The sequence below is a fragment of the Mizuhopecten yessoensis genome, unplaced genomic scaffold (genome assembly GCF_002113885.1).
Source record: "Mizuhopecten yessoensis strain PY_sf001 unplaced genomic scaffold, ASM211388v2 scaffold11103, whole genome shotgun sequence".
NCBI classification, from domain to species: Eukaryota; Metazoa; Mollusca; class Bivalvia; order Pectinida; family Pectinidae; genus Mizuhopecten; species Mizuhopecten yessoensis.
In genome coordinates, this window is record NW_018408881.1 from 471,499 (window position 1) to 498,090 (window position 26,592).

At 35.6% G+C, this 26,592-nt stretch overlaps 1 protein-coding gene across 4 annotated transcripts in view; it reads right to left on the minus strand.

The window, feature by feature from the left end:
• Positions 1-377: 377 nt before the first annotated feature.
• LOC110465859 overlaps positions 378-26,592 on the minus strand; it is a 31,967-nt gene continuing 5,752 nt past the window's right edge. Inside the window, exons 1-3 of one of the 4 annotated variants that reach the window (XM_021521969.1) lie at positions 21,687-21,705; positions 21,346-21,424; positions 378-3,408 (exon numbers count right to left, since the gene is read on the minus strand). In XM_021521969.1, coding sequence (XP_021377644.1) covers positions 1,736-3,298 — 1,563 coding nt within the window. In that variant the 5' untranslated portion in view covers positions 3,299-3,408; positions 21,346-21,424; positions 21,687-21,705 and the 3' untranslated portion in view covers positions 378-1,735. Of the gene's footprint in view, positions 3,409-7,544; positions 7,614-21,345; positions 21,425-21,686; positions 21,706-26,592 lie in introns of those variants that run through there. The other 3 variants (XM_021521968.1, XM_021521971.1, XM_021521972.1) reach the window with 3 other exon arrangements.

The following is a 26,592-nucleotide window of genomic DNA, read 5'->3' on the forward strand; positions in this document are numbered from 1 at the left end:
AATAATAATTCCCTAATATCTGATGTATAAAAGAGCACGTATCGTTAGTGCGAAAAATATTACTTGAACAAACCTTAAGTCACCTAAATGTTTTCTTTTTATGATGGTCTCACGTGATTCGAGGTAAGAGGAGATGCTTCTAAATGACACTGACTCCATTGCATCCATAGCCCCATGAACGCAATTTCTTTTGATAGTGTTAATATAAGGGCTTGCTGGGATAATGTAAATATTAATAGATGAACGCAGTGATACTGTTATGTTCTACTAACAACACAGTTATTTGACACCCTGTCTAGGTCTCCTGTAAAGAAGGGTATTATAGGCACCGCTTGTTGAAGTCCTTAAAGAGCACATAACGGCACAAGACACATGCATTGGTATTTTCGTCTCACTTTATTTGATAACAGAGACAAACAAATATAATTGCAAAAGTAAATTATGATTTGAACACCGTTTCAATGTCTCTGTCAATGTCAGATAACTGTCTTATTTCATTTCCTGTCACAACGGGTTGCGTGAGCTGTAGCTTTTCGCTTGTTTTGTTTTGCAATCTGCACTAACCTACCGATTGAATAAATACGTTTCGACTGTTTTGATTTCGCATTATATAATAACATTCCGAAAAAAATTGCGAAACATGACAAAAGACTGGAAAATAGATGGAAATATGTTGAATATTGTTTACATAAACTGGTTATTAATGTGTTATCACAAATTATCAGAGCGTGACATTGCTGATAAGGAGTCTCAAATGTGATGACGTATTTACCAGATTGTCCTGACACGACAAAGGTGATCCTGTCCTCTCACAAAGATTGCTCTCAGTCAAGAAATCCATTATTGCGATTTGAATGGTTTTTTAAAGGAATGTGTGTTATAGTAATACAAACTGCATTGGTCCCTTTAAACGTCGTTCTCCACAGGGTAGACTCTCTATATAATTTGTTTCAAAATAGGAGACACATATATACATACGGTATGTATATGTATATATATACTGTTATATATTGTGAATATATGTGATTTATTGTTGAATATACTTGATATAAAACTGCTTACACATATAAATGGAAGCTATTAGCATGAAATAATCTGATAATGTACTTCCAGTTAGTATTCCAAAAAAACAATCCAGTCTTTCACCATTCTTTACATAATATCATTGTACATGTATATTTCTCTCTTAGACGTTTGGTAAAGTATACATTTTATAATGTCTCATGAGGATTTCAAACATTAGAAAATAAACAAAACATGTAGAAGTGATGAAATAATTTTGACACTATGACGTCATATCCGGCGCGAAATATATTTGTATATCCAAACACGAGTAATCAGTAAATGAAATCACATCCCATGGTGAAGGCACGAGTTTTACACACATAAACATACACAGGTATGGTAATGACACGCGGAATAATTTGGACGCTTACCTCCGGGCGCAATCCATCAATTCCATAGTTTGTATTCACATCTTCCTTATTGTGTATGTAAATTAGGCCTTGCACATGTACGTGATCTGACAGCTCCTGTCAGACATATATTAATATATATACATTATGTAAGTGTTTTGTAAAATTACGTTGCGAACAATGAAAGCAAAGCTTCCCGCTATAATCCACTGTAACAATGTAAAAACAATAATGTACCTTGCTCTTGGTTCGATCAACGTAACACTGGCGTCCATAGTTTATCACATAGAGTTCTGTTGACGGACATTGTACTAGCTTGTTCACGTCCTGATGATAACCGATTCACGTCCGTTATGTTGAGATTTTTCCACATTGTTCTGGTTATGGTCAACAACCGTCGGGCGTTCCACGATGATCGGCCTACCGCCGTACGTAGAATGACGTCCATACACGCGTTCTATGGGTTTCTGGACAGTGGTCGCCACGTGCAGGCGTTTGTAACTGCCCCCGCGATTGGTTGGGGCAGTGTGATGGTTGGCATGGTGACGGTTGTGTTCGGTCAGCATGTACGCACTAGGTGCACGTGAAGACCGGACACTACCGGATATACTACCGTAACTTGATGTGCTGTAGACTGCCGAGCGAGGGCGCGGACGGCCGTGAACCCTCTGTCTAAGGACCACTTCATCCCTCCAGTTACCCTGGGGCTTGACAATGGAACGTCTGTCCCCTCCCCAGGATTTGTAGTTGGCGTCTCGGACATGCTCATTAGACTGGACCCGGGGGGTCTCGGTGGAAGTATAAACCTTAGTGGTAGAGTCGGTTGAGGACCGGTAGTCGGGAACAGTAATTCTGACTTCTCCCTCCATCTTAGGGGACGCAGCGCGCTCGACTTTACCGTTGGTGATAATTTGGTGTCGTACCTCTCCGTTTGTTTTAGAATGGTGGACAACCTCCGTCACTTTTTCCTCCCTCATTAATAGCACATGTGGATCCGGCTGTTCAATCCTCCTCATTACCACCACCCCCTCAGTATTTGGTTGCTCTGTCCCTTTTTGAGTGACAACAACAGATTTTTGATAATCCTCAGGGCCGATTCCGGTGGATTTCTCGAGAATAAATTTGATATCTCTCAATTCCTGTGAAAGGACGTCCAACTCGTCTCGGAGTGATGTCTCAGAAGCTTCTGACACATTGTCTGACAGGTGGCGGTGATGTACAATGTGTTTTTCTTCCCGTAAGACTACATTGCCGGAAGTGATCGTATGCGCATGCGTTTTTTCCTCAGTTGTCAGTGTTGAAGGCTCGACGTCTGCTATTGGATTGATGTATGTTCTAGCCACACCGTTCTCAGGATGGCTCCCGCCGTTCATATGAATATGGATGTCCTCGTTTACCTTGGCTCGTTCATTGTGCATGTCTACCACTGCACTTAATTGACGATTGTTATTGTTTTGGTTTTTAGAACGAAAAGTCCAGTTTGCACCTTCAGACTTTTTTGTTTCAACGTTATATCCCTCTCCTGGGTTGGATTGACGCTTTAGGTCCTTGAAATATTTAACGAACATGCCAGCATCCAGACCACTGGTGCACCGGAAGGCCAAGATCTGGTATTTCGTTGGGTGGTCTTTTCCAATCACCAACAGACACGAAGGGTGATACTTGTTCACAGTTATGAAGTAAACATTTTCAATTGGAAGGTAATCCGTCATTTGTTTTCCTGTCAGAGCGGCAGACTTCATTACGGTTACTCCATGTTTATTGATGGTCAGTTTGACCTTTGACCCTTTTCCTGCACTGACCTGCTTGGCCATTTCATTAATAACATTATCCAGAATGGTATCATCGTGCCACGTGCCGATCTGGTACACTTTCTTCTCCATGGTTTTGTTTTGGTATGTCCCTGTTAAAGATATCTTCAGTTAAACTCTCCCGAGTAGTTGAACCCTACAGATGATCACAGAGACTCGTCCAGAACCATCAGCAAGGAAACCTGTGACGAAGAGAGAAGACACATACCAGTTACATGTTTGTCGTCCAATAGTCGTTAGAGCAATAACAGCTAAGCGCCTACACAGAGAGTACTTAATCCAAAACCGGTTTACAATACGCTGGCGTCCTACTGACACTGCCTACCCCGGTGTTACCGAGCCGTACAGGGGTGCTGCGAGGTGAATAGAGCGTGCGACACTTCTACCTAGAGTTTAGACAGAAATATACACGACTCGCCCGAGCAATTATTATCTACACCACACGGCAGTGTTTTAGTTAAGTTTATACCTATCTACGATCCGTCAAATGTTCGTTTTAAATGACAAACTCACAACACCGTGACGATCCGAACTGTCATCACCTAGTCGTCATACTGGTGTGTACTAACGAGATATTTTACCTGTCCTTCTTGTGTAAGCCTACCTACCGCTAGTTATATATTGCGGACTTCTCGACCTTTATCTGATCAATATGTAAGATAACTAGGTTTACAAGCAAGGTATTAATTGCCATGTATAACGTGATAAACTATGACACGTTTAATTAACACTGAGCTAGTCACCTGGTGTCGTCGAGGTGATGGTAACAACACTTGAACCTTAACATGACTCAGGGACATTCAGTTACAAGGGTTGTATATATTAAGAAGTAAAAGTAAAACGATTGTTACATATAAAATGTACTAAAAAATGAACTCGGAGTATTTCATGAATCTTGTTTTCATATGAAAATATTCTGTATTCTCGAAACGTATTTCAGAGACACCTGTGCATGTGTATGAATATCAGTAAGGTACTAATCAAGAAGTAACAGGCGGAGAAAATGCTCTGTAGGTTGAAATAAACGAGATGTATTACAGAGCAGTGTAATATGGGTTAAAGACTATTAGTAACACACTTGCGAAGATACAGTATGCCAGAAATTTATCACTCTGCTTTATACATGCAGCTGATTTGCCCTTCTAGGACTCATCAGTGATGCAAGGGGCCAAAAGGTGGAAAATATAAATTGGTCTAAACTACTGTTGAGACAGATGGGAAGGTTCGTAACACACCTTAATTATACAGTAACATGTATTAAATTAATTCTTAAAGTTTCAATACCAATATGCGGAGTTTCAATACCTATATGCGGAGTTTCAATACCTATATGCGAAGTTTCAATACCTATATGCGGTGTACAATTTGTCAAATTCGTCAGACAGGGCAAGAACTAGAACAAAAAATACATAATGTCAACACAACAGGGTACAACTACAGTGTGCAACTCCAACTCAAGGTGTTTAACTAACTTTCTCAGCACGTACATTAATAAACACCTTTTGACAGGGTGCCAAACCAGTGTAATATTGATTGACACTTTATACTTTCGTTCTATGATCAAACAAAACATTTAGTTTACTGGTTCAACTGTCGGTGGACGTTACTGAAAGCATGATGTCACCTCTTTTGGACGCTTCGTCGTACTTACTTTAAATGACTACTGTTTGCAATATTGATTAGCGTATGAGGTATACTTCTATGTATATGTAAGGCACATGAGTGAAAGGCCCTGTTTCATAGTTCGTGTCACTCAAAATATTTGCTGTACGTATGAGCTCAGAAGGTCATGTTAAAAACATGCATTGGCGCTATCACAGTCCATCTGTTACCAATTTTAACCTGTGAATGCTCATTCAGTCAAATACCATTACATGTAACGACCACGTGGTAAATGAGGGAATCTGGTGGAGAATCATGGAACTCAGGTTTGTCCGGCAGAGCATGACTTAATAAAAATATATATTGATTTTAGTTAAGTTTGATTGTCCCTATCTTTGTCAGAACTGATCTGCGGACATTCAGTAAAATGTCAAAATTTGGATATTTATTCATGTTTGCATTTTACATCTTTGCTATAACTTTATGAACATATAACATCGAGGCAATGTTTTGTTATTAAAAGGAACACATTCTGACGTTAGATAAAATCGCTTAAGCCATGTATGAAAAAGACAGACCATGCTATTTCCCTTCACAATGTAAATCTGTTACTTGATTTCAACACCTCATGTACATTTCAGCTTACATTTGAATTTATTCACTTTAGGAGCAAATATAACTTTATTTGTTTTGCAAAACGTAAAATTTACAACGATTGTCAAATATTATAAACGGTTTTAATTTTGCAAAGCCAAGTTTTGGTCACGGCATGATACATTTTATAAACACGTGTTTATGTCACATGCCCCAAAATTGTGATACACGTTTTACTTTTAGCGGGGACTAACATATGTATTGGGTGTTATACGTCTATCATATTCTTCAAAGAAGTAGTTCAAGTGTAACCTAAATAGGTATTTACATGTATAGTTGTATACCAATATACGTCTACTTAACACAGTATGATGTGTCTACCTGTGTGACGTCCTATTAATAACGTATACCTGTGGTTACAGGTACAGAAGACAAATGTACATTAGTTAACTATTAAACATGCAGAATAATAATGCTACTTCAATGGCGTCGCTTCAGAACACGCCAGCTAAACGATCAATAATATGTCTAAGATTATTTATCGATCGATAGTGATTAATTATACATGTTGTTCAAATGTCCGAAAAAAGGCATATTTTCACCTTACATAAACACATACCTATTGTTCGAGGTTGAAATCTACAAACAGCTTATAGACTGACGTAATGTATACAATATACCTAACCTTTCATAGCAAGACATCGAACTCGTGACATTTCCCTGTACGAGGTAGCTAGCCACAACCGTAAAATGTTACCGATAATAAATATTATTTATTTTTTAAATCGAAGCTACCTTAAAGCCTAAGATGAACTGAGGGGGAGTAAACTGAAGTTATATCGCACTGAAGCATGTGTCTCTACCTTGAGGTAGAGAGTCCCACCTCTTTTCTATTGTGTTAAAACGATGTTTGCCATAGAGATGACACACACAAATCACGTACAATTTGACAAATGAATGAGTGTTTGAAAGGGTGTATAAATGATGAATGACCTCATGTTGAGAGAAAAAAAATGGTCTCAAAAACAATTTAGTCAAAGGTCAATTCCAGCACGTTTTGCATTAGACAAAAAAAATAAATCAAAAGTACATAAAATATTGCTTTACCTTCTATATCAAATCTAAAACACACTTGATGACGCACAGAAAATTAAACGTCAAATGGGGTATAAACATAATCAATAGAAACATATCATAGCTCATGACAAAGTAGCGTCACAAAAGGGATGGCTTCAAACCTGTCATAATGTGAAGGTAAATAATTTATAATAGACATCTCATCGAGACATTCTGATAAAGTAACACGGCTAGTAAAATTGAAAAGGAAACGAGATAATTGTGCATGCTTGTCATCAGACCGCAGACGTGCCTATAAATGTGACGTAGGCGTCACCTGACGTTCATTATGCATGTTGCTATTAGTAACATAAGGCACAGGGAAAGCAGTAGTAGACAAATGAAACAATACAAACCTAGATTAATACGCCTACAATACGTGCATCAAATATCTCATGTTTACATTAATGTCCCCACACGTAGAGGGCATAGAAAGTCCTCACATGTGTACCCATGTCATGTCTTACCATCAAATATAAAATACACAGGTATAATGTTTTAAATTTCAAAATATGTCACTGTCAAAGTGAACAAAAAGGATTAGACAAGTAGTTATTTCAGCATTACCAGTCCTTTAGAAAGTCTATTGAGTGTAGAAGTATCATTGAAGAAATGATTCGTTAGATTTGTCGGTGTACTTCTCTTCAACAAAGCTGTTATTGTCCCCAGTGATATAATGTCCAAGTGTAAAAATCTCTTTATTTACTTTACACGAGTTACTCAATTCATGAATGTGTCCCACAATTTTACTCTACAATACACACTGACTTCACAGCTTTTCATTTTATAATTCAAAACACTACGTTCACCTCACCAAAGGCAAGCCTCACAATGTGTATATTTGTATATTTGTATAGGAGATTTCTTATCACAAATCTAGTTAACGTCATTTGACTTTGCTAAAGGCGTACCTGAAATTGCATTCATTGTTTGATATTCAAATATTGTTTACATATACGTAAGAACGTTAATTTTACCTCACCAGAGTTTGGTCTTATTAACATACCTGTGTGTAGGTGAGACATACCTGTATGCACCTGCCAAGTAGACGCTCCTAACAGCATTGGATATATATTTACCTGCTGTTCTATAAATACTTAATAATAATTTATTATGGATTTCGTCCTACACAATAAACATATTATTTAAATTAGTATGCAGAACACGACTCGCCAGACATCGCCTGATATTTGTCGGGATAATCTACATATTGATTTATATTCCATAATATTACATAAAAAACATGTTGTTTTGCGAGTTTACTTTGTACACGTATTTTGATAAATATTTTAAACACCGGAAAAAGAACCCACAGAACCTTCAGGTTAAGCGTTCAAAAAGCACAATAATTGCGCCAGTAAAGGTGAACAGAAATCAACTATGAAATAAATTCATTAGTACTGTGACAAAAGAAGGCTCATTCGTAACTGTATCTTTAATTCTGCATTAGTCTTAGATAACTGCTGTGGCATTGGGATGGCACAAAATAGTCTTATTAATAATATATTAATGACACTAATACGATATAAGAACATTACTAAATGTTACTAGACTTACACTAGACGAGCTAAGCCTGTACTGTAATGGTTTCAGATTAGCACTAAGTACTACAAAGCTACACAAACAACAGCTGAGGTACTAGAATGGCTCTATAACAAATGTATGGATGTAAGTAGCAATAAAAAAAATTAAAAAATAATAATAAGTGGATTGGCACTAGAATAATTGCAATAGCACTAGAATGACATTAAAATAACTGAAAATGTACCAGAACTGGATTCGTACAATGTAATGGTACGTCAAAAGTCGCATTAAAACTAGAATTTCACCGGAATATAAATTTATGATACATGTACTTGAAAAGTTTCAATAGTGCAATAATTTATTAGAATAACTAAAACGGTACCAGAACAGCACTAGAAAAAAAAATCATCTTATTATTATATATTGTGATAGTTCTATAAATGAGCTCAATTAAATGACACTAAAATAAGATTAGATAATGCCACTTTTATATGGTACTAAATACAGAACTAAAGTATGACATACACGTAAGATAACGACACGAATATAACACTGAACGGTACGTGTAATACGATCGGAATTTGTTTTTAACACTTGACTGTTTGAGATAATGAAGCGGTCAGTAGCACACTCAAATGCATAATGCTTGCCTTTGTGTAAAGCGTCTCATTTCCATTGTATGCTTGCAGTTGTTTTGACTTCCTGAAGTAATTTAATGCAAGAAATCAGATATTATATATTGATTGATAAACTATTATATAATCGGACAATAATTCTAACAATACATTCATCTACATGTGTTTTGGCTGTAGCCATAGTGCCTATAGATGCAATTGATTTTCATATATATTTAATTATGACACTTTCCGTAAAATATTATGTACATATAACTCATTATATGTATACCACTGTTGTCGCTACCTCCACAAACATAGTTCAGTCCCATTAATTGGGAATGGGGACCATACCTCTACGATAGCTAGGAATCTGGTAGTGACAATTGTGTCATTTTGTACAAGTTAGTTTACAAATGAAATTCGATATGCAGAACAGGATGAAATCCAAACAACTGAACATTATTTTTCATGAAGCCTCACAGAAACCCAATAACATAATACAAATGTATGAGTTTTATTTTATTTGAAGATGTAGAAATAAAAAAAATCCAGAATTCAAAATCAATTAAACTTTGTATACGCATTCAAGACACCATTAAAAACTAACAGGAAAATAAGATCAGGTGTTCCGGAAGGGTAAGCGTCTTTTGCTTAATCGACAAATTCAGTTCAAATCAGAGTAATGTTACGTTTTCAAAGTGAGAAACTGCATAAAGGCATCGTCACTATACACATTATAGTTTACATATGGGCATCCATTAATAATGTACAATACGAGCATTGTATTTTGCACATAGCCTCGAGCACTAAATAAACCATCTTTTTGAAATAGACCCCCATGCATCCAACCCTACTATGGCTACTGTAATTTACAATGAGATAGATGCATTCACTTACAACAGTTGAATTGTATTTGACACGGTGTCCCATACATTGATCTTCAGTCTTGCGTTGGTATGTGAAGGTGTAACAGGAAACATTGCTACACAGGCTTACCATACAAACATTTGACAGACGGATTACTATCAGTTCGTGAGGAGACATTCAGAGCATGACTATTGTTATGTTTTATGTTTGTTGCCAATGAAATGACCGATAACATAGCACAAGGACGTTGACACCACCTTACAGGTAGCACTATACAGTGGTAACAATAGAGACAGGTCATCTGAACGATACCGGATAAGACATTGTATCAATTATTAAAAGCCAAATGAAAGCTGGCGCTGTAGTATTGGAGACGGCAGCTCGAGTATCACCCAGTCTAGTCGTGATCAATAACTGTTCTCTACATTTTGCTCACCTCTGTAACAGCACCAGGATGTTTTGTTATTGCAAAGGGTCACAAGAGCCGATACAGCCAAATGGTTTATATCTATTTAGCTTTATCTCTGATTTACGCAGAAAGATGATCATGAAATCAACTCTACCAGAAAAAAAACCTCATACATATTTATTTGATAAGAAATATATTTCTTTTCTTATTCTTTTGACGAGTTCACGTTGACTTCAATTAGTTTGAAGCATTACTGTAAACAAAACTTATTTTCGTGAACACGAATGGACATACAGCTAGCAAACTATAGCGAAAATGATCATGAAGGGGTTTATAACAGGGTATAGTGAAAACGTGTTACTGTTAGAATATACCGGTTTACAGTAACATATAGCTGAATATGTTACTGTAAAATGCACTAAATGACTGATATAAACGTTGAACAAACACAGACGGGAAGAAATAAAATAAAGGCACAATATACCGTCTGAATATTTGTGGGTACATATCAGACAGAATTCTATGATCGAACCACACAACTGTTGCATACACACAAACAGGTAGCAACGTGACAGGTACGGAAACTACAACAAACAAATCTATACCAGCATTTTAACATTAAATTATGTGGTTTTCCTGTACACGGCCCTCTTTGATGGTTTTCTTTCCTTGCGTAAGACGTCTTATGATTTTTTATGTAGTTTTCTCTGTGTATGACTCTCTGTGGTTGTTTCCCTGTGTATGTATGTAATCTTCCCTGTAAATGGTTGTACGGTTTCCCCTGTATATAGTTTCCCATGTGCTCTGTTTTCCTTGCGTATGGTAACGGTTACTCGCTGTATATATTTTTCCTTTGTATGGTTTTCCTTTAGTAAAGTTTTACGTATGTATGTTTTCCCTGTGTATAAATTTCGCTTTGCATGGTTTTTCTTAAGTTTAATTTTCCGCGAGTATGGTTTCCCATTTGTATGGTTTTCCTTGAGTATAGTTCTCCGAATGTATGGGTTTCCCTTGTATATAGTATTTCCTTTAAATGTTTTTTTCTTTATTGTTGTTCTCTGTGTGTATGGTTTCCCTGTACATAGTATTCTCTGTGCATTGTTTTCCTTTATTATAGTTTCAATTGTTTGTTGTTTTCTATGTGCATGGTTTTCCCTGTGTTATTTTTTCCCCTTTTTATGGTATTCCGTACGTATAGTTTTCCGCGTGTATGGTTTTCCCTTTGTATAGTTTTCCTTAAGTATGGTTTGCCCTATGCAAAGGTTTCCCATTATACTTGTTTGCCTTTGTATGTCCTTCTGTGATATCCTTTCTCTGTAAATGGGGTTTCCATTCCTTTTTCAAGTATATGGACCATTGTGATTGTTCCCTTGTGTAAGTTATTTTTCAGTTAATGACACTTTATGATTTGTGTATGGTTATCCCTTTGTATGGCCCCCTGTGTATAGTAATTATATTATCTTAAACAAACCATTACTTGTATCCTGTTTATGCAGATAAAATATCTCCGAATGGAAAATTTAATATTTGAGAGGAATGTGTTATTCTCAAAAGGAGGGTAAACATCGTGTAATATAAAGGACTTGCAAAAAGGATATAATGCTAGTGTGCACTCGTGTATAACCTCATAACTGAGTAAAAGATACTGTTTTTATAAAAACACAAATTTAAATGTTTCATTTAACCCAAGAGATTTGATTTGAAGTTTTAAAATCTAAAAATGATTTTCTGTAAGGAGAACGGTTAAATGGATAATTAGGTTTATACATCATTTTCAAACGAGGTTAGATTGTTGTTGTACTTGTTAATGCATTTTTATGAATCCTATCTCATATCTTTAGGTACCCGTATGCAAATATCAAATCATTATATATACATATTTATTATGATTTTAAGTTATTTGAGGACATCTCAGCAATCTAAATGGCACTTGCTGTCCTTAAAAAGGATAGTTTTTGACAGTTTAACATATTAACATGTTAACCTATACATATTGCAGTACATAATGAGATTTTAGTGATTTTTCCGATATTAGACATTATCAGTTAAGTGATTTACTTAAATATTCAATACTTCAGTTGAAGTGATGTACTCCGATATTGAACATTGTAAAATTGGAAATTTTCGCGTGTGAACATGTTCGCCTTTAAACCGATCGTGCTGTAGAAATTTACAATCTACATTCCCATTAATCACAAGTTTGATTAAATTGATTATTAATATTTTAAACGAATAAACACCGGGTCATTTTATTATGACGTCATAATAAATGTTTTTCTTTTCCAGCGTAAATACTGTTCTTTTGTTGATTTATTTACTCTTGCAATAGAAAATCACATCAGTTAGACACATCAATTATATTTTCATAAAAAACGCTATTTTTTTTACTGGTAAAATAAACTATATAATATAAGTAGAAAATAATAGAAAAATAGTAACAAGCGAAAGATTACAATTGAATACATAGGCGATTATGATGAAACATGATGATAAAGGCCATTTCAGAAGTATCATCTTTACTGTATTTACATGGATTATCAGAACATCAAATACAAAACTACTTCCACCTCGCACTTATTAATTTATTTTCTTTTTGTTCAAACGGTAATGCTCAGTCAACATTTCAGTATAAGGTAGCAACTTCCAAGTGACAAACAAGAATACAAAAATTCCACAAGAAGACCTATGCACTTTTAGGGTTATACGCCTGATGAGTTTCAGTACTGCCCCCTACCGGATTGTTTACGTGTGTGATAAGCGTTTATTCTATGTCAGCACTTTTCACCGAGCATCATCAATGACAGAGAAAGACAGGAACAGGGACAGCTTTAAACGGTTCAGTGACGTCACAATGGTGAATCATACGGAAGAAGACAAATTTGCACAGATGAGTGACGTCATATAAATGACTTATCATATGTATGGCAGAACACAAGTGAAGAAATTACACGCTTGAATGAATGACGTCACAAATGACTGACCAAGTCAACAACATCCGACTGAAAGAATTTTACAACATGAGAAATAAAAATCAGAAGCGAATAGAAGCTATTTATATATTATACACGGGCCAGTCAAATCGGCTTTCTCCTCTACCGAGGGTTTTATAGCCAATAACCTAAACTTTTAAACACATTTGAATGGATGAAAAGGTTCGCAGGTCATCAACATCAAAGCCATGTTCAGGTGGTGGGGAGGAGGGCAAGAATTTCCATAGGAAATGGTCATACAAATTGCCTAAAAGGTCAACATTTATATCGAATTCTTTACATTCTTTACAAAAAAATCTTTTCATGACAGAATAGTCATATTTAAATGAAAGTTTCTGTAATTGTGCAAATTTGGTCGTGACGCATTACTTTTAGATACACATATTTATAGACACTCTTATTACGTTACACATGGAAGATTAAAAAGACAAATGCATTTTCAGACTTAAAGTAAGGTAAGCCAATAGAAATGCCATGTATTCTTCCTTGCAAAGTGTGTGATGTTATCTATTGTAAAACTCAATGTACATTTGAATTATTCCCCTTTATAGTAACCATCAAGGTCATTGGCGCTTTTTATATATTAAATGTTATGATAAATTCCGATGGCTGGTTTTCGCTAATTTTGAAATAACGACCTAGCTCAATGGTCCAATTTTTGTCAATTTTTGAAGGTCGAATCTTAATGAGGATCATCAGTGCGGCGTGTTGTTGAATATTGCCTTAATTCACATTTGCATTATTTTTGTCGATTTTGAATTTGAATTACGTTTTTGTTGACACTTCTGTTTCTGTATTTTTTGTTTTGTTTTATTTCTATTTGTAACGACTTATGCATACAGCTGTTTCTACGTTAATAACGTGTTTTATTATTAATAGGATCAATTATCGCTGAAAACATTGATATTTTTCAATAGTCAGATTAAATGCGACAAGTTTGTATACATAAGAACATCATTGCAAAACCTGGATGTTCCAACACAATTGTGAGTAAAGTACGACGACTAATTGAAAAAAAACATAAAACCAGTAATACATCAACCTGTCGTGATGCCATCTTGATACCGCCTGTAGATCGTATTGCAACGAAGCTGTCTTATTCCCGACCACACCTTACAGTTTCAAACCATGTCAGTATAGTCTAGGTGAAACTCTTTCAAAAGTATACTTAATGCAGTATTGCCAGAATAGCAAAAAGTATGCATAAACAGACTACCAGACATGAACATTTATATTACTGTTATTTATATTCAACATTTATTGTTTTCCTCTTTAACATTTCTTCCAATGTTTTATATAATGTAAAACAAAGTTGACAGAGGTTTAACGTTTATTGGGAGACACTATCGAGTTTTCTACCCATTAAGATGCCTTGGTCAATATGATACGCTTCGTGCTGATAATTGCTACTGCATAGTCAAAACTAATAAATGCTTGGGTAATAATCTTGTAACCGCATCTGACCTTGTATGGGAATATCTTTTGACAATCTGCTAAGTCGTGAACTAAACTTAGCATATCGAGGCACCGTGTACCCTTTTACGACATGGCACGCATACAAATGTTTACTTCTGTTGTGGAATGCTTGTCAAAAGCTCGATAAGAACTGTTTGTTTATCCCCTATCGAATATATAACCTCTGTCTCCAGGTATGAAATATTTCTTTAAATTCTGATATCTGTTGTATTTTGAGAAGGGTTGGTAATTGAAATACATGGAACAAATACAAAAGAAATGAAAACAAAAATTGATAAAAAATCTAGAATGTTTTCTCCTGTAACTTTCCACTCATTCGATCACAATATGTTTGTTATTGTTGTCTGGCGTCAATCTAATAGGACACATTCTTCTACATAATACCGCCATTCACGCTAAACGCTCGTGTACACTTAAATACCAAGAGTTATCTTATACCTTTTGGCATTGTGATGTTGTGCACTGTAATTCAATTAGCTAACAATACCTGTACTATCTCTAACCACATTGGTAGTCCCTACAGGTAGGGCGTAAGAATTGTACCTGCTGCCCCCATTGCATGATCGTACGAGGCGACTTAATTTGGGATCTTATCTTTTCTCTTCTTTTTAAACAACCTTTTTCTTCAAAATGTCTCGCTGACAATGCCGCACTTTTGGCCTTTAGTTGAGTGTTCGCCCCTCTGAGGAAGGCTTTGGGTTCTGTCCCTTAGCCGAGACATAGCAGAGTCTGTAAAAATTGTAGTTTCTACTCCTGCTTAACGTTCAGCAATTTAGGAGTGGGACGACTGGTTCGCCCGTTGTCAGTATAATGTGATTGGGTGGGGTGTCCTGCTGGGTGTCTTCGGCAGTATGCCTTAGTGAGGTACCACTATAAAGTCGGCATCAGTTCCGCGCTATCACAAGGAGACAAACACGAACATATCGCAGCCTCCCAAAACACACACGTATACACTACATGCATGCATCTTGCACACAGGGGAGGCCGTCCTTAAATGACCATAGCTGTTGATAGGACGTAAACAAACTTAACCAACACATCTAACCCCCTTGGTAGGTAGGCGCAGTTGCTTATCACACGGTCGTCTGATACGACTCACATGAGTCCCTACATAAACGAAGGCTTCCTTCTGTGTTCTGCTAAGGGGACATTCAAGAAGCTATAATAAATCTGTCGCCATCATTGCCACATCAGGAACTTTTTCCTTTTTCTCTCAAATCTTTTTTCTTTTTAACGTTGCCTCTTTTGGCACCTCTGGTTAGACCGTGTCAGAAAGAATGTCACCAGACGCTGAAGGAGCGTCATTCTTCTGTGTCCAGGTATATATAAGATTCGGTGAGATGCCACATCAAAGTGACCCCTAAGTTGCCCCAGCATCTGTGGACACTGGCTTCACATATCTTGAGCAGTTGCTATGACGCAAAATTACTAACTGAAAAAATATTTCCTACGTTAATACCGATCAGTCAATGTTCGGGATTAATACTGTCAAGTGAGGTGTAAAATCTGAACGATCACTTAATTCTGAAGAAGAATGAGGCAAGCATATTTGCTTTCAACACCGAGCACACAAGATTTTTTGCTTACTGTCGTGACTTAAACTGCATATCTATTTTCACAAAATAAAATTATCGTGGAATACACAATGTGAAATTTATTTGTTTTGCAAAATATTAAATTTGATCAAATCCGCTGGTGAAAGAAAGCAACCCCGATAAATGCAGAAATATACGGAAGTCTATTTATTACGAAGGAACCTAAAGCTTTTCATATCTATCAAATATAATCTTACTATTTAAACCACAGTTTCATCGACGTACTTTTGTAATACAACTGTCGCTCCGAAATGAGAATTAAAACATCCTTAAAGCCAGTTAAGTTTCATGCAATTTTCAATCTTGCGGTGAGCAAAAGCTAATAAAATGTTCTTGGTATATATTCACGTTATTTCCAATCAACAAATAATAATTCATATTAAACGAGGACGGAATCTTTATTTTTATAAAGACCAGATTTTTTATTTCTCATGATGAGAAAACCAAAAAATGTGCAAATGCCGCCCACACACAGACAGATTCAGACAACAATCGTCTCTTTATAAACCCGGTACAGTTTTAAATAGTTTTGATTTGATTTGAAAAGAAAAAAAGAAAAAGCATTATTTATAATTTAGTTTAAGTGTTGTGCAATGCACTCACCAAGAAACACTGTTTTATGTGTTTTACAAAAGCGATTTCTGCATTCTATTTTTATGTTTTCTTTCTCTTTGGAAGAAGCAGTAATCTTATTCATAAATGCCAGGTTTGTTATTCATCGAGTAGAATTTACGGCATTAGCTAAAAGCATACTTTGAAATAAATTGGATATGAACTTTCCCGTCACGAATATATGTATTAGTTCCAACATAACTTAGATGTTGTGGTAAGGAGTAATTTAGCCTCGTTTAAACGACAACCATAGCAAGGGTACAAGCGATGGGTATAAGTTACTTGGGGCCCATGTCAAGCTTGATAAAACATGTTACTTTAATGCTTTTCATATAGAAAACCCCAGAGTAAACGTTCAATACGTTGTAATTAAGCGTCATTTGACAACAACGTCAAAAAACACCAATCGATGCATGTCTTATAACAAATTTACAAACAAACAAAATTATTTCCGAAAATATATATAAGCTGAGCTAGCTTTTTTTTCATCCAAAAAGATAGAAATGTTTTTAAGTGTGTCGAGTTCATTGCCTGGTAGCCCTAGATGTACTTTGCACCCACCGGCAACATTATCTTTATAGGCCATCGGTGTTTGCTTTTAAACAATTCTTTACAAATATATTTTCTTTCTGAAATATCCATTTGAAATCACGTAAGTAAGCCCCGACAACCCGAGCAGAAAAAACTAAATCCTGCTTTCATAATGTAAAGTATCCAACAGAACCAATTAAACCAATCCACCACAGGAAACCTTAAGATTGGTGGCACGAATATCCTTATGTCACTGTCAGAGGCTCGTGGTGTTCTGTTAAATTCTTTTAGCTCTTCCTGTGATAAACATATTTATGTCATACCTTCTTTTTTAGAAACAATTGAAGAAAGGCGATCAGCTTCCTGATCGCATAATATACAGTAGAAAAATGTGGCAAAGTATAAAATAACTATCTGACAAAAATTATATTGAGGGGGACATCCATAAGTGTATTAGGGAAATGTAGTGGATGGTTTTATCAAATAAATATCTGACAAAAATGATATTGAGGAAGGGCATGCAAAAGTGTATTAAGAAAATGTAGTGTATGGTTTTATCAAATAAATATCTGACAAAAATGATATTGAGGAGGGGTATGCGTAAGTGTATTAGGAAAATGTAGTCTTTGGTTTGCTGACATAGTGAAGTAATGATTGGAGAGGGGGCATGTTCAGTATGAAAACAAATCTATTCTATTATATTTTTGTTAAGAGGGTCAAGTAAGCATCTATCGTTGAAAAAAAAGTATCATTCTTAGTTCTGGTTCGTTATTACTTTGAGACAAACAGTACAGTGTTTATATACAGTGTTTACATATGCAACACATCACAAACATTTGAGAGGACGTTCAGATACCGAAATAAACTATAATTAGTAACAATGGAGAGTGTGTTTTTCTCCAGCATATACCTTTAACAAAATTACAAAATGCAATTTCTTGCATTGTTCCTTTCCTGTTAACATTTTACAGTATGTCCTATAAATAGGAAACAGTGCTAAACAGTGCATATACGGGATATTTAGGATTCCTAATTGGACATATTTTTAATGGTACGTTTGGAAAATGTGATAACCCTTCATAACAATTACTAAAAGAAGAGTAGACACAAGTATTAGTCAACTGGTCTGACATGAAGACAGGCCAGCACAGAATGTGATCAATTGTCCATACGCCTACACTATTCTGTGCTATACCTACACTATTCTGTGCTATACCTGCACTATTCTGTGCTGAAACCATCGCAGACAGTTGACCCAAAACTGAGACAATGTTTTATGTAAAATCATTATTTTCGAATAAAAACGCCTAGCAACTCTAATGTAACCCAGCAGCATATATAAACATTAAAATATTAATGTTCCTGTTGACATTAAGGCCCGTCTTCATAAAATCTTTTCTCATACTCGAACTCAGATTCTGTGCCCAATCTTAAATTCTTCGTTTTGGCGATAAATAGAAAATCACAGTTTGTGGGAGAATTATTTTTTGGAGAGACTTTCAACTAAATACTGTTTGAAATGTTTACACTTGACTTTTTTACCGAGAGATATGATTTATGCGAGAAGGTAGGAAGTTGATATTAGCACAGAATCCAAGCTTGGGTAATGAGAACATTGTCATGAATATGGGTCCAACCACGCAGGAAATTGTTGATGTTTATCGAAATGCTATCAATAATTGCAGAAAAAGAGTTAAGGATCATTAGACATTGGTTTCACCTTAGGGGATATATATTATTTGGAACCCATATTTTAGCTTCATTACACAAGAAGCAGTTATGTTTAAGCATTAAATTCTCCATCCGGCAAACTCATCGAATTATTATATTTGGTAAATTTGGTTGAAATATAGTCGATGGGACAAAAGCATCAGCAATGTAAAAATGGAATACCACCAATACATTTACGCTTGTGTCAATCCTGGAAGACATCGTCTCACATAACTTCAGAAATTGTCTCCAACAAGCATGGTTTGAAGTTTGACCCTTGTTCTTTCTATTTCTATTACTATTTCTATTAGCTGTATCTGATACATATTCAAAAGCATTCAAAATACAATTGGAGAACTTTCACCCGTATTTGTGCGTTAAGTCTTTTATCTGTCTGTCTTTTAAGGTTACCTATTACGAATGAATTTTATTACTTATGTATTCACTTATCCGTTATACTAAACAAACAAACAAATTTGTGTCACACCTGGCATGATAAATACTACTATTTACAAGCGGACAGTAACAAGAAAATAAATAATGGTTACATTTTACCAATAAATTTCTCAAACATTTTTAATAAAAACAAAAATATGATAACATACATATTTAACAAAACCACCGGTTTCTTTAAAATAAAAAATCCACGAATATTAGTCAAAGGAAAGCAATGAGCCATGTCTTTTTCGTAATTATTTTAATCGGCCCTTTCAAAAAGCATTAATTCATCATAATATTATAATGTTCAACGAAACTACGCTAATAATCTGTACCGGAAATCTTTTGCCACAGTTTCACTTTCGCCTTTTTCGCCCTCTGTTATGATGGCGAATTTATTATCAGAACGAACATAACTTAACCAATATAGTAAATATAGCTATCAAATGTGAACGGCGAAATGAGCAACATGGATTTTACCAGCGTAGGGAAAAAGCTTGACTGGGTAAAAGTGTCCTGGTCTACAGTATTGATTTGAACTTGAAGCAATCTTCTATCAATTGCAAGCAATCTCACATAAAGACGGAGAGTGGCCTGACTTCATCATAAAACTCTTTGTTTTGTGCTTGTGCAGTTTAACATCTACATCATAAGAGAACGTCTTGATTCAATGTAAGAAGTAAACATTTTTGTTTATAGGTGTCATATGTGACAAAAAACAACAACAAAGATGTAATGAAGTGCCCTACTTGACGCAACAGTGGGTAAACCTAACACGATTGTTTTTACAGCTTGACACAACGTTTAATCATTTGGACATTTTTTTTATTTTCGATTTTATCATTTTGACTCTTCACAATACGAACTTTTCCCCACAAATCGATATATGCAATATGTCTGCTGTCGATTGTAATGGAATTGACATCAAAGTTGACAGTTTTACAAGAAAACAAACAAATGCCCTTGCGGTCTGAATAATGCCTCTATCTGTGATCTTTCGCGATCTAACCGGGAAATAATCAATATTTATAAATGCTTTTATTCAACATCACAACAAAAAACATCCTGATAGGTCGTTCTCAATACAAATCAATTTATTTACATCATGAGAAATAAAAAGAAAATATAACTCATTAATAAGGCGAATTGATATCTGCTGTTGTAGCCTTGAATACGTTTTTGAACTTTATTCAAAATTTCTATGTGAATTTTAAATATACTTGCCCAATAGATTTTCCGTTTCTAAAATTAACATGATTTCAATATGTTTTGAAACCATCCTTTCATCATATATATCTCCACAAAAAACTTTTTTCTGTATATAATAGCAAAGACTTGCCGTGGTGTATACGCTGGCCTAGCCCGTTAACTGATGATGAACGGCCTAAAGTCACTCTTCGTGTCGAAAGACGTGCTCGTTTTTATATATTTGGTGTCAAATACAGGTAAAAAAATACACAGGTGACCACAAAACAAAGCTTGAATGGCCTATAAAACAGATTTTTTTTATTTACGATGATGGAAAAGAAATATATTGCTCAAAGAGAGCCATCACGTGTTACCAGGAACAATTAACCGTCAACACGAGTAGTTAAGATTGGCCATATATATTATCGTATTGCTCAAAAGCCTTCGTCCAACATCACTTAAAGCATTTTCAAATAAATACGAATTGCTATCTGCATGTGAATAGTTTTGTTTTTTGTTCTGGCGTTTTGACAAGATGACGCTGGGGCAATACACTGCGGTATACTGGGAAACGTTCGTCAAGTACAACTTTCACCCTTCACTCGTAAACTAAATAGTCAGCAATTGTTAATTGGATGCCTTAATTAAAACTGTTTACACTCACTACATATGTAATATTGGCGGTCGTGATAAATTCCCCATCATTATGGCGGCCGAAAAACGCATGCATTTCACTGCAGCGAAAATTCCTCCGGGTATACTTTGCAAATGTTATATCGATCAAATTTGAGGGACATACGAATCGATGTAATGCAATATCAATTTATTTAATAATTAAAGATATGCTTACCTAGAAGACGTAATGGCGATGGTGCCTGCGTCCTTGAGATCACCTGTTTCCCTACAGAAGTACGTCACAGCTCAGATACCTGTAACACAGTAACCAAACAAAGATAAACTTCAGCTAACAACTCCCTCTAAAAACATATCCTATCGTGTGTCGATCGTCAAATTGAAGTTAACACTTGGATGCACGGCAAAATTAGACATGCGTTAAGTCGTTGACTCATCGTAAGTCATTTTGTCATATATTTTTCCTAAAACCGGTTTGATATGATATGCAGTAAAATTTAAGTAACAAAGTTATCCGATTTACACGTTTGGTTGTTTCCTAATTCATAATGTACATACCAAGCCGAATGTAAGTAACTTGTGTTTTGTATATGTACATTAAGGCATAAGATGTTCACTATAAATAGCGCAAACCCTGTGATAAGCGACGTCTGGCGTTCCTTATGAGACTAGATCAAGTTTCCTTATCTAATATATTAATGAGTATGACCTGCACATACCTCAACCTATTAATCTTACAAGTCATTTCTGTGATGTTCAAAAAAAAATCTGTCATTATGATGGTGATATTCATTATGAATGTGACATTCATAGTCAATATGAATGCAAACTGGAAATGGAGAAATCCATGAGGCGCACTAACGATAAATTCCCATATACATATAATGTCAATTAAAAGTTTTCCAATACTTCTACATGACTTTTTTATTTTTGAATAGTATTGGGCCATAAATCGTTCTTTGGTTTGGTTTAAACTATGCCACCGTCATGTTACTGTCAAAGTTCTAATTATTGCGCACTTAAATCTTAGCGCATTATCGATTTTTAATAGATTAGCGCATTGAGGAATGGCGTGCCTCGAAAATATGCAATAATGAACGAGATGCAAGACCTTCAATTGGCACATGCATAATTTAGCGCGAAAAGCGCGAAAATAAGACTACCACTACAATATGTACCTTTTTTCAACAAATACACTTTTAATTGTCATCTGGTTAGTCAAACTTTATGCAAAATCTTTTAATGTTTTACATCTATGGGTCAGTATCACGAAAATGTTTGTATTCTTTGGCACAAAGCATTGATATGTTTGTTTGAAGATGTACAACGGAGGGGCCTCATTTCGATCGCTCATCAATAAAAAATAAATAAAAATAAATAATTAGATCAGGGTCCTTATTCATGATTCCATTCTAGATCTCATGCTCAAAGATGAACCTTACACACATATGTAAGTGCACCCACAGAATTTGGCACCTGATACAGTGTGCGTAAAATTATTAACCTTGCATCACTCAACTAGTTCGTCCTCCTAGGACTAATTCGGTGCTCCGGTGATAAGTTAACAAAAAGACACATTTTGACATTTCTTTGGAAGAAATTTTGGAGAGACCTAAAGCCTACTAAGTGTTAGTTTTTTCTTTTCTTTTCCCATATCCTTTCAGCGAGTTACGAGTAAGTTTGTTTGAGCACAGAATCAATGCTTAAGCACGTCTTTAAAACGTTCATTGGTATAAAACTCCCGGGCCCGTTTTCATGAAATCGTTCACATGCTCAAGCACGGATTCTGTGCTAAAACAAACATTCTTGCAACTCACTTAAATCATGTAAAAACCGATCAAAAAGTCAAATGTAAACATTGAAAACAGTCTTCTGCCTTACGTCTCTTCAATTTGTTTCCAAATCATTTAAAAAATAAGATTGTTTTATCAATTCATAACCGAAACAACAAATTAGGCTTGAGCACAAAATCCATGCTATCCATGCGTGAGCATGAGGACGGTTTTATGAATGAGCACCACTCTTTAATGGCTTGTAGTTCTGTCAAACGTAGCGTCACCAAGATGAAGATATTTCAGTCTCCTCAAAATTTTCCCAAAAAAAGAAAGGGCAAAATACCACATAATTATGTATTTTTTACAAATATCTTTTAAAAACAAATAAGGCAAACATCATAGTTTATCAACTTCAAAAAATAAATAAATTTCCGCCAACAGCTGAATTTTGATAAGAGTATTTAATTTTCTGCGAGATAAAAAAAAATGAAATAAAAATGGTACATGCAAGAATTGAACAAAATGAATTGAATTGAACAAAATGAATTGAATTGAACAATATTCAACATAAAGCGTTGTCATAGCGCCCTGAAATGTGTTCTTCACGTTCAAGTTGACATTCCCATTGACTGGGAAATCAGTTCAGTATTTAGTCTAGTTGACGGACACGGTGGGCGTTGCGTAAATGCCAATGTAGGCGGTAGATATTCTCACGTAGACAATGTACTGACAAGCCTTATTTTTGGTTCGTTTGTCTTTATTAAAGTATCTTTTCCGTTGGAGAAATTACCTACAAAGATGGGATGGGCAGTCAACTATGAAAGTCTGGATATACAATATAGATTTTATTTATTTTACAACTATGAAACAAAATTTGGCAACTCATATTAACCACTCTTGTTGGATGAAGCGTGCAGGGATCTTAACGTCAGAAAAGACTGATAACTTGGAGAAACCCCACGTGGTCCGACAGGTGACCCAAAACCTTTTCACGTCCGATCTGGGAGTCAAACCGCGGCCGCCTTGGTGAAAGGCGAGTGTGCTATCCTCTGCGCCATCCGACCAATCAAAAGTCTGAATATGTCAACCTTCAATTTTGATTAGTTTACAAAAAATAAAATATGTATTGTCAGTTATAGAGACGAATTGTGTTTTAACCCGTTGAAATTTTTTTCCTCAGCATTTACCCATACTTTATAATAGTATCATGTATTAAATATCACAGGCTATAAAAGACGGGAAATATTACCTTTGTACTAAGTTTTCTTCGAGACTTATGAATAAATATATACAAATACGAATGTGTTTTTAAACTGACATGAACGCATTATACCTGTAATTCATATTTTGATTATGTTTTTTTTTTAATTTTTGTTATGCTAAGTAAAAAAATATCGTTTGCTCAATGACGTCACAAGTGCGTGATCATGATTAATTGGTTGATATTATCTTGACGTCTCAACAACAGAAAAGGTCACAAGGGGTAAAACAGAAAATTCCTAACAAAAAACTTGACGTAAAGAAAGAAAAAACACATTGAAAAATGTCGAAAAAATGGAAATATAAAGTTGTGCAATGTTTGTCGTCTGAAAACCATGAAGGAAGGTTCAATGAGCGTAGTCTATTTCGCAATATTCGGGTGGGTATTGCGTGGGAGGGCGTGGGCGATTCCATTACTTGTGTGGTCGCATGCATGACGACACAGCAAACAACAAACAATGCTGCCTGATAATTACATATCATTATTTTTGTTTTGCTGTAACTCTTTTCATAGAGACACACGCGTGTATGCAATTGCAGTTGTTCAACCCATGCAGATTCGGGGCGTTACAAATGACAGACTGGCGGTACCTCACTGCGTGGTCGTGTTAAACGACTTATGTGGGGGTCCTGCAAAATCGGAATAAAAAATAGTTTGTGTCTTCTTGACGATGAGTTAAATAACCATTAGTTACTCTTACAGAAACTTTTTCCCCGGCAGTATGTCCATAGGCACTTCCGGTTGGTCCGTTGTCAGGATATTGTGATTCGGCTATGTCCAAAACTTTGTGGGCACTATCGTCATTTAATATTGGCTGTTGTAGTAATATAACCCCCCGAAAAAACCTCAAACGGACAAACAACAAAACTATTAATGTAGTAGACATTTATTTAAATACTTGTTTATACTGTTTGAACAGTATTTATAATTTTGAGATTTCTGGCAGCGATTGCAGTTTAGAAAAGACTTCACGATGTATTGGCGCCGATTACATAATAATAATCGTCAATTTAAATAATCAGATGATCTATCAATTGTAAATCAATGAAGAGTCACCGTATCGTGGCACGTTTTTGCTATAAACGTGTTTTATCCTGTTTGTTTAAGGATTTTTCTATAGATGTTTTCTGCCGAAGGCGTCCACTTGTGACTGACGGAGTCGTCAGATTTTGATCGATTTACCTGCTTTCATGGGTACCATTCAAACATAAGAGATGAAATAAATATTAACTCTATTCATTTTACAACAACTATGAAAAAAATGTATTCCAACTTAAATGTATCTCTCTTGAGGGCAAAAATGATAGCGCGCATGGGGTCATAAGTGGGAGAAAACTAGGGTACGCTGAGAAAACCCACATGGTCTGGCAGGTGACCCCGTACTTTTTCACGTCCGATCGGGGAATCGAACTCTGAACGTCTTGGTAAAATAACCACTGCACCACCTGACTACAAGCAAAATATACCTCGAGAAGTTAGGGTATGTAATTAGGAAAATTATTACATTTGTTGTATTTTTTTTCATTGGAGCAACCAACAACAAAAAATGCATTTAAGGCAGAACTTGATATGAAGCATGAACCTAGCGTATGTTATATGTATCTCGTGTTATCTCCCTTGACTACAAACTATTTTGATAGATCTAATACTTTCAAGTTCGATAACTCATTCAATTAGTTAATTTATAATGAGTAAGTATTTATTATCAAATGCATTAATCTCATAAACGAGTAGACTAACATTCTTAATTAGAACATTTTGCAGAAAAAAATATAGAATTACGTATTGCGTGTTATTTGTTTATACTGCAACAAATTTGTGACAATAACATCTTTCTCAATGTCATTGAAAAGTCACAAAATAAAAAAACATATCGTGACATCCGTCAACAGTAATCGAACGCGGTCGAATTAGTGTCGGTCTCTGTGTTGATACATACACACCGACACTAATTCGACCGCGTTCGATTACTGTTGACGTAAGGACATTAGGTATAGCCTGGCTGATAACGTCTCGGTTTTCGTCAGGTATTTATACGTATAATTACATACATAACGAGATGATGATGTATTTCAGGGCAGGTCTACCTGTTGATGAGGTGATCCGTCACACCTGTAAATCACCTTAATTAGTGAGGAATATATGTGTGTGTTTACATTATCGAAGATGACTAGACAGAAATATAGACGTAGCGAAAGATTGTTTTAAACTGGATTTTACGAAATCTCTGTGATGGATTTTTTGAGGGGGTGGCGTGGGGATGGCGCGGGAGTGGGTGAGGTTTGGTAAATAACAGCCAATTCAAGGTCATGTGAAGACGGGTGCCGAGGGAAACACGATAAAAAAGTGTAGAAGAAGAAAATATTTAGATCCTAAGTGTTGAGGTTAGGGCAGCAATTCAATTTTGATCTCTTCAAATGTCCTTAAG